Below are 9,799 nucleotides of genomic sequence, written 5' to 3'. Positions count from 1 at the left end.
TTTAAAATATACAACACCTAGTTTATTTAAAAATCAACCTATTAGGTTACGAGTAACGAGTAGCCGCACTCAGAAACGAACATTAAGTACATTAACTGTACTTATATAATTTAAATGAAGATTTTTACTTCCATGCATTATATTCTGTTAAACTCTTCATTAAATTGAAGTTTAAGGGTGAAGCCAAAGTCCAAATGAGCGTAATTTTGTGACTTGTGAGTCGTGAGTCGCAGAATTTCTGCCGCGTAAATGTCTTTTCATACAAATAATGACTCACAAAATTACGCTCGTGTGAATCAAACAGGACTTTTGTATGAAACTGAATATAGCAGAATTTCTGCCAGCCGAAATTCTGCGACTCACTTAACTCACAAATTACGCTCGTTTGGCTTCACCCTTAATGTCTCTGAGTGCAGCCGATACACCATCAAGAGGTGAGGCACGTGGCCACGTGGCCATATTACGGAAACTGACTAGAGCTTTCCCAAGTTGCAAGTTCGTTTCTGAAGTGCCGGGTGAGTGAGCTGCACTGAGACCTCGTGCTGTAAAATAATTGAATCTCGGATTGATTAAAGAGGATATTATAAGTACTTAGTAAGTACTTATACTACGTAAGAATTGATTTCCAGGGGGCAGAGAATCGTATGAAAATCGTTTTAAAAAGTTCGTAAATATGATGTCCTAGGATGGGTCCACATTTATAGCGTTTCGGTGTTTTGTATCTGCGTTGCAGAATAATTATAGTCTCGATGCAAATGTAGACCGACCTAAAGTTCTTTTCAATGTCTACAATGCTGTTAATCAAAGACCTTTAAATGATAATACCCAACAAATACAGTTTACAATGTCCAATAACTCCAATAAGGGTGGTGGAATAAGGTGGGGGAAGACTACCATAGTGTAGTAACTCGTGATACGCAGCTTCATTCTCTAGTTTGTCACGCTACTAAAGTGGTAAACACTTAAAAAGTTCTCGGCTCAAAACACGGATGTCGCTACTTTACGTAGGTACAAAAGGCACTGACCTCCATTACCATACAAGTACGCTGGACTTATGATACCCACCTGCTTTTTGAGCCTATTTAAAGCGGAATCAGCGCCCCCAATGCGGGGGAAGAGAACTAAATCTGACGTAACTTGCAAATGGCCGCTTAATCGCTATTGGTTGTAGAAACTAGTATTAGTTCCAAGTACTCCCACTACTGCTATCAGCGCCAATATGGCGACTTTCAAACGTCATTTTTACATCATATTTAGTTCTCTTCCCCCGCATTGGGGGCGCTGAATCCTCTTCAAATAGGCACAAAAACCAGCAGTAATTTCAAATGGTATCGTAAGTCCAGCGTACTTGTAATAGGCACGCAAATATGGTTAATAGACACAGTAAAGGGGTAATCAGTTACGAAAGAGGGGTGATTAGCCATGATTATGTCAGGGCTGCCACAAAGTTTGCTGTGGTTATCTACAGTTCAAATTTATCTTTTAGTTACATAAAGCGTTTTTAATTTTCTTGATTATTTTTTAATCCATTCAATCTTTTTAAATTTAATTCATTCTCAACAGAATAATATAAACTAGTAAGGTATTTCATTTATTTTTGTTAATATTTACATTGTTTTATTTCTCAGATACAATAATGCCTCGAAACTATAAATAGTTATAATTTTACTTTTAACTTATAGGTACTAACAATTAATAAATAATAATTAAAGAAACCTTCTCAAGTTTGATTGCCTTTATCCAATAAAGAATATATAGGGAAACTATAACGAGGCAGCCTTACGAAATTTTTCCAATCACCCCTCAGGTGTGTCTTAGATTGTCCCCTGTTATGTAGTAATTAGAAATTAAGTATATTTTGTGTCTTTTTTTAATAACTACAAACATATCCGAAGAGAAACAATAGTTTGGCCTAAGACTCAATATATACAAGACTAAAAAAGTGGGTATCCGTTCTGCAACCTTACGAAAATAATTATTAATTACCAAATTTCGAAGACCTATCTATTCACCCCAAATTACGGTATTTGAGTTTTGCCGGGAATGTGAAAGAATGATGTAGTGTTTTTGTATTATTTTCCGAAACTTGTGTTAACTGGGTGTAATATTGGTAGGATATTAACCATTCTAGTGATTCTGATATTCAATTAAAGTGATGCAATAACCAGAAACGTGCTATTTTGTGTACCCACCAAAACTCCACCGAAACTTAGAAAGTTTCAGTAAATTTATTTTATTTTATTTATTTATTTAAATCAGGCTATGTAGGCCCATACAATATGTACCTTAATGACTAACATACATAAAAATTATATAAACTTAACAACTACACATTATCACGAATTAACGGCGACGTGACGCGCGCTTCATTCCGGAGTCTCCCCCGGAACCTTCAGTAAACCACATCAGTCGGCCAGAATTCCTCCGCTTCAAAGGTCGGGAGAAGATGCGTCGGTACTCTCACCACAAAGGAACTGAAGTTGACCTTGTGGCGAGACCGCAGACGCTCGACCCTCAAGTGGAGGGATGTCTTCTTACTGATGTAGTCCACGACGTCTTCGACCTCCATGGACCAGTGCAGGCGGGATATGTACAGGGGCGTCGCGGGGACCTCGCTCCGCAGACGCAGCTCAGGTACATATGGCGCGGTGCCGCAATGGTTGCGGGCGGCGGGCTTCTTCTTCCTTCTCTCCACCAGTATGAAGCCCTCCTCATCGCACCTCCTGCTCTCGTCCTTGCCAAGTCAAGAAGACTTAGCCTTGCGGTTCTTCGTAGCCTTGCGGCTCTCCGTAGTCTTGCGACTCTCCGAAGCCTTACGGCTCTCATTTTCCCCATTTTTATGCGCCCGCGGGGGAGGCGCGGGGCGACCAGCAACAGTCGCGTAGTTTTGCTGAGTCGCCTGTGGACTCGGCGTCGGCGCAACCGGGAGGGGAGCGCGGGCGGGGGCGGCAGCGGCGGCGTTCGTTGATCCGTCTGATAATGCTGACGGGCTAAACGTGATCGCTTGTGCGCCTCGGCGATGAGTGACGAATGCGGCGTCAGCTGGTGACCTACTTATTGAATTATTACTTTTTAATTGTGATAATTCATTACGTAGATCACTAATGATAGCTTCTGACGCCTGCAATCTACATCGAACTCCGGTCAGCTCCTCCTTCAGGAACCTGATGTCCTTCAGTAGGCTGACGACGTCGACGTGGTCCAACCAGCCGGTACCTTCTGGATCAGTCTGCTTCAGCAGGGAGATGATGTCCTACACGCTCCTTTCGGTTCCGTCTCTTCGTCGCAATGGCATGTTCGCGCTCTGGCCGAGCGTCTCTGGTGAAGGAAGACTTGCAGATCTGCATGATGCTGACCATGGTGTCGATGGCGTGCTGGATAAACGCCAGCAACTCGTTGGCTACGAGCGCCATGGTCTCGTGCAGCGGCAACGTGCCGCGCGATTCGCGAAAATATTAATTAAATAATATTTGCGGCGTGTGTAACGTGGAGCACGACCGTTCGCTAGCTCGACACATTACACAGTAAAGCGTCTACCACTTTACTGAATCGGACGACTTGACTTCTTGACTGCATTGACTTTACACTTAGACATTGACTAGACTTTAGACCTGATGGACAGGATGATTTAAAAAAAATAAATGTACCTAATAATTTTAGATTATTGCGTTCCCGCCATAATATACCCGACACTGGCCATGGTTATATAGCCGAAGTGCCATATTAAAGAAAAAAAAAATTACATTGACGTATGTAACCTGCCACCATAGATAAAGTATGTATAGATGTAGGCTTAGCCCATCATCGCGTGGCCATTTTGTGCTTATTTTCATACAAATAGTGTGCGTTTATTTTCTTGAACATTTCTATTTGTCGATTATTTCGAAGCACATTATGATACAGGAAAGAAAGTCAATGAACTATCATGATATCGATTAACTATAGTTCAAGTGATGAGAATCCGTAAACACACTTAGAAAGCTATGCAATTTTTATAGCCAAATTATTAATTGATGTGACATTTTTAGCATTAATGCCTATATATAGCACGAATAAAGGATGAATAAACTTATAAATTATCTTTTTAGCTTACAAAAATACCGATTGAAAAGCCCAAAAAACGTCGTTCAAAACTTACGTATTTAATGTTAAATTCACGTGTTTGATAATAATAATCTTTAATAATAATAATAATCTTTATTTGCAAAAATATGGTCATAAGATGGTACAATTTTACAGTGTCTCACATATTTTGGTCGATTATCTCGACATGCAAACATTAAAATATGAACATTGGTCAAGACTCAAGATAGTAACATTAGTTCCTTAATAATCATTACATTGTCATAATCACTACACAATTAATAATCAAATTTATAAGTTGAGGCATATAATATCGTATTTTTAAACATGTCAATTAAAAAATATTAAAATTAGCAATGCATACAGTAATTAAATTAAATTCATCGTCTAAAACGATTTAAATAACAAAAAGAAAAAAAAAAGGGCGATAAGATGAAGGAGAATAGATGAAGAAAAAAAAAAGAAAAAAAAAAGAAGTTATAATGTCAGTGTCATCTTTACAGTTCTGTGCTATACATTGTGGTCATATAATCAAGTCTATACAATAATTATTTATTGATTATAATAATAAATTAAATAAAAAGTCAATCCAATAAAAATGTCAGTCAAATTTACAATTATTAAAATTATTAAATAAGGGTTATTTACCATAGATGTCAAAGAATTTAAAATTACAGAATTATTTAATTGTAGTAGGAAATTATAAAAAATATCAACAATCTAATTTTAACTTGATCAAAACCTTCCTACATTTTGTCTGTCTTCAAAATATTCTTTATTTGAATAAAAACATTTGTCTAACAGCCAAGAAAACAAACTATTTTTAAATTTATTGTAGGTTGTTATATTTTTTATATTATTTGGTAGCTTATTATATATATTTATTGACATGATAAATGCATTTCTACGATAAATTTCAAGATTTTGTTTAGGTACCCAAATTTTATGCTTATGCCTACTTGATCCTTGTTTCTGCATTTCTTGATTTGTTGGAAATAAATATTGGTATTTTTTAACAAAGAGACAGATCTCAAATATATACTGACACGGTAGGGGGAGAATTTTCAGGTCTTTAAATAGCGGTTTACAATGTTCCAAGTAGTCAGCTCCCGCTATAGCCCTTATGCATCTTTTTTGAACAATAAATGCCCTTGTGATATCTGATGAGTTCCCCCATAATATTAACCCATATCTTAAAATAGACGCAACATATCCGTGGTATGCCATTAGTGCTGAATTAACAGATGCTATATTTCTAATTCTTCTCAAGGCAAATATAAATCGATTCAATTTATTACACACATTGTCAACATGGTCTTTCCACTTCATGTCATTGTCAATTGTAAAACCTAGAAAGTTTGTTGTTGTCACACATTTTATAGGATCTAATTCATTGTCATTATCATCAATTTTTTTATTAAATTTAATAATTTTTGTCTTATCTAAATTAATTTTCAAATTATTCTTATTTAGCCAATTTATTATATTATTCAATTCAATTTTAATATCATGATTTAATTGTCTTTTTTTACATTTAATTATCAATGTCGTGTCATCAGCAAACATAATACATTCATGATTTGTTGAATGTGGCAAGTCGTTAATATACAATAAAAATAGAATAGGACCAAGTATACTGCCCTGTGGGACTCCGATAGTATTCAATTTGAATTGCGACTGATATTTTTTTAATCTTTTGTTGGATAAATTAGTTATTTCTGTACACTGTGTCCTATTTTCTAAGTAAGATTTAAACCAATCGTTAGCATTTCCTCTGATACCACATTTATCTAATTTATTGAGTAGTATTTTATGTTCCACAAAATCAAAGGCCTTACTCATATCCAAGAATACTGCGGCGGCTTCTAGACCTTTGTCAATAGCCTCACCGATTTGTTTAATTAGAGAGAAACAAGCTAGGGTGGTAGAGCTCCCTTTTATAAAACCAAATTGTTGCTTAGTCAATATATTATTAGTGCTAAGGTAACTCATTAATTTAGTTTGCATTGCTTTTTCGAACACTTTTGAAAATATAGGTACTATTGTAACCGGTCTATAATTTGCAATATTCTCTCTATCACCTTTTTTGTAGAGGGGTTTAACGATCGATTTTTTTAATTGATTTGGAAAATGCCCCTGTTCAAATGATAGGTTCACCGTGTGACTAATAGGGATGCATATATATTTTGCTGCCAACTTTACTATTTTCGTTACAATTCCGTCATAGCTTGCCGACTGTGTATCGTTCAAAGACTTAATGATTTTGTATATATCTTGTGGCACAGTTGGGGATAAATACATAGAGTTGCTATAATTTCTTGTAGAATTGTCATCTTTTGTATTCATGTCAATATTTCCATTTTTATTATTTGTAGTTGTCTTAGTTAGATTAATGAAATAATTATTAAAGAGCTCTGCTATGTCATTACTATTTGTATATACTCTATTTTTTGTTTTTATTATATTTATGTTCTTATTATTAATTATACTGCCCATGTTAGTTTTTATCACATTCCAGGTAGCCTTACATTTGTTTTTTGATTTTTTTATGTAGTTATTATTGAATGAACTTTGAGCTTTACTTATACATTTTTTTAATATTTTTGTGTAATTTTTATATTCTTTTTTTTGTTCCTCTTTATTTGCTTTCTTATATTTGTAACTAAGGTATAATGATCTCTTAACAGCGCAGGATCTTTTAATACCTTTTGTTATCCAGCGCGTTGGCTTAGATTTTTGACAAATTTTTATTTTTATTACCGGAAAACAGAGGTAGTAGAACATGGTGAAGGTATCATAGAACCTTTGGAAGGCGATTGCACAACTTTTTTCCTTTAAAACATCTGTAAAAGTAAGTGACGACAAGCAATCCAAAAACTTACGTATGTTATCTGCACTATAGTCACGTTTCTTAACAAAGTAACATTTCACAGTTTTAGCAACCTTTTTATTTACCGGAAATGTAATTGATTGACCAGTTTCATGATCCGAAAGCGCTACATGATGAATTTCAGACTTATAATCTTTAAGATTGCTTGCTATTTGGTCAATGCTAGCCTTACCCCGTGTGGGGACATTTATATTAATATCTAGATTATGGTTGTATAGTAAAGCTTTAAGTTCTTTCGTCTCATTTGAATTTTTTAAAATATCTATGTTCCAATCCCCACATATGATTATATTCTTTTTACTACCTTTATTTATTTTATGTAATAAATAATTAAGTTTATCAAAAAATACCTTAAGATTAGCTTTTGGTATTCTGTATATTTTGATATATTGAGTACTGTATATTCTGTATATATTGAGGCATTATTTGACCATTCTTATGGTTTATTATTTAGCGGAACCACAAAACTCAACAATATCTAGCATTAAATGTTCACTAAAAACCTTTATTAACACTTTTATTACATGAAATATGCAGACCGACTCGTTTGTTATGTCCTAGTAAGTAGGACATAACATTACACGTTTTTAACGCTTATACACATAAATAAGGCTCTCTCCAGTCTATAGTACCTCAATGCCTGCCACTTTCAACTTTGACGCAAATTTGACATTTCAATTTTTCAACAAAAAGTTACAAATAAAAATTAAATTCAAAAGTAAATATTTCTAAAAATTATAAATTAAAGCAACAAATAGCAACTTTACAATACAATATTGTTACTGTAATAACAGGTAATTATGTGATTCAATGCATTATATAGCTTACTGATCAAATTACTTGTATTTCGTAATACTATTCGTGATAAAACTGAATATTAATGAGTTAGTTTGACGTTATATTGGCTAAATTATTATTGGTATAAAATAGAAAGTTTCATGTTATGTAATATCGGTTGAAAGGTGAAATTAAAGCAATGATTAAATGTAAGTCTAGTCGTTATTAGAGGATGGAAAGTTGTGTGCCACCTCGGATTGTAACTGTTCAATGACTGTTAGTTTGATCGCAACTTTCAAGCAGGTCGGGTCGCATATGCTCGTTACAATGAGTTTTATGTTTAATTCATCAGTTTGTCTATCAATAGTGCCAGAATGTAAGTGATAAAGCACAATATAATAATGTTAATGAACAAGTGACTTTCTGTGTGTCATTAAAACATTACTGTTCATAATTTTATTCAATAAACTTATTTCTTAGTTGCAGAAAGTGAATATCGTCCATACTTCCGCAGAATGTCAAATTCTGGTTTAACGTCCGAAGCGCAAATGAGATACATCCTGCAATGGTTTCAAGAGTTCAGTGAACTCCAGCGTGAGGACTTCCTTCCTGTGCTGGCAGCAGCACGTAGCAATCAGCCTGAGCAACTGGCAGCAATACTCTCATCTCTCTCCTGCGAAGACAAACCTGCTAGTCTGTTTCAATGTCGAGTAAGATTCTTGTTTAATGCTTTAACTCCCAAGAGGCCACATGTGGCCGCAATAACAATAGATAAGCTATTATGTCTGGTTTTTCCACAATTGACATATTAATAAAGTTACTAATGTTGTGTAACTATTAGTATCTTCCTACTAATTAAACGAAATTTTCTACATGACTCAACTTTTTTAGATTAAGCTCTTTAATGAGTGGTACCCCACATGGACGGAAGAGGAACAGGATAGAGTAGTAAAGGGAGTCTCAGAGATGGATTCAGATTTTGCCACTAAGTTGCAAGATGCATTGCAAAATGGCATAAAGGTAAATGGACATGATGACTTCTTCCATGAAATAATTTCCCAAGAAAATAAGACCGATGATAAAGAAGAGGAGGCAGTTGTAGAAAATGTGATTCCTGATGCGCAGGTTGAAAGTGCAGCTCTTCAAACTGAATGTGTCATGTAAGATAATTGCCATATCCAATAATTATTTATTATTCCATGCTATCATGACCACAAAATGTATTCCCATTTATTTATAAAATATTATATCATAGAAACATATTAGACAGTAATATAACTAAACTACAGTAGTTAGCAGTGTATTCTAGTTTATAGTAGAAATATCTAAAAAGAGATTAAATGTATCCAAAAAACGAGACTTATATAATATGTATAATATTAGTAAATATTCTACTACAAAAAACACTTTTGCAACTGACTCAATTTTCACAAAACATTCCTTTTTTTAAATTAAATGTTTTTAGAAGAACTAATAAATGAATGAAATAAAGGTGAACACATTAAATTGTGGGAATAGGTATTAAATATAAGATCCAAGTACTGATGATGGTAATAAGAAATTAACAGAATTATTATTAAGTATTTACAACAAAAACAATTAGTTTGCTATAAACTACACCTTATAGTGTTTATAATATATAAGGCACAGTTTTATAAGTAAAATTGGAGGGCTTTGTATCTGTAATTTTTATTTCTAGTTTTGTGGGTATGTACCTGAAGTAAGATTGTTTATATTAATATTATTTACAAATATTAAATTTTTTATTAACATTCCATGCTGTCTTTAACATTCCAAGCCTACAAATTATACAAACTAAGGAAGAGTAACTGTGTCGAAAAAAATGTCCACTACAAAATCTGACCCGAATACATGTATACCTTATGAATACAGGGTGTAACAAAAACAAGTGATAATACTTAAGGGTGTGTACGTGTTCTTTGTAGAGAGTTCACTGTGAAAGTAGCAGCGCTGAAAGACCAAAATTTTTTTTCACTTTTGTATGGGGAAACTCGTGACGCTCGGGCCCTTGCCCATACAAAAGTGAAA

General features: G+C 34.3%; 1 protein-coding gene across 2 annotated transcripts; it reads left to right on the top strand.

The window, feature by feature from the left end:
* Window positions 1-7,734: 7,734 nt before the first annotated feature.
* Window positions 7,735-9,634, top strand: LOC121726425 (uncharacterized protein C14orf119). Of its 2 annotated transcripts, none has more exons than XM_042113793.1 (3): window positions 7,735-7,767; window positions 8,231-8,460; window positions 8,642-9,634. In XM_042113793.1, the coding sequence occupies exons 2-3, from the start codon at window positions 8,266-8,268 to the stop codon at window positions 8,912-8,914; spliced, it is 468 nt and encodes a 155-aa protein (XP_041969727.1). In that variant the 5' UTR covers window positions 7,735-7,767; window positions 8,231-8,265; the 3' UTR covers window positions 8,915-9,634. The 2 variants fall into 2 exon arrangements, with proteins under 2 accessions (XP_041969727.1, XP_041969726.1); XM_042113792.1 differs by lacking the exon at window positions 7,735-7,767 and adding an exon at window positions 7,992-8,126.
* The last annotated feature ends 165 nt before the right edge of the window (window positions 9,635-9,799 follow it).

This window comes from Aricia agestis, chromosome 4 (genome assembly GCF_905147365.1).
Source record: "Aricia agestis chromosome 4, ilAriAges1.1, whole genome shotgun sequence".
Lineage (NCBI taxonomy): Eukaryota > Metazoa > Arthropoda > Insecta > Lepidoptera > Lycaenidae > Aricia > Aricia agestis.
This window is presented reverse-complemented; position numbering and strand designations above follow the sequence as displayed.

Excerpts from the sequence above, each read along its gene's own strand:
- LOC121726425 (XM_042113792.1), top strand. The coding sequence starts at position 8,021 with ATGACTGTTAGTTTGATCGCAACTTTCAAGCAGGTCGGGTCGCATATG. Across the intron at positions 8,127-8,230 it reads TCTATCAATAGTGCCAGAAT|TTGCAGAAAGTGAATATCGT; the intron begins GTAAGTGATAAA and ends CTTATTTCTTAG. Across the intron at positions 8,461-8,641 it reads CTAGTCTGTTTCAATGTCGA|ATTAAGCTCTTTAATGAGTG; the intron begins GTAAGATTCTTG and ends CAACTTTTTTAG.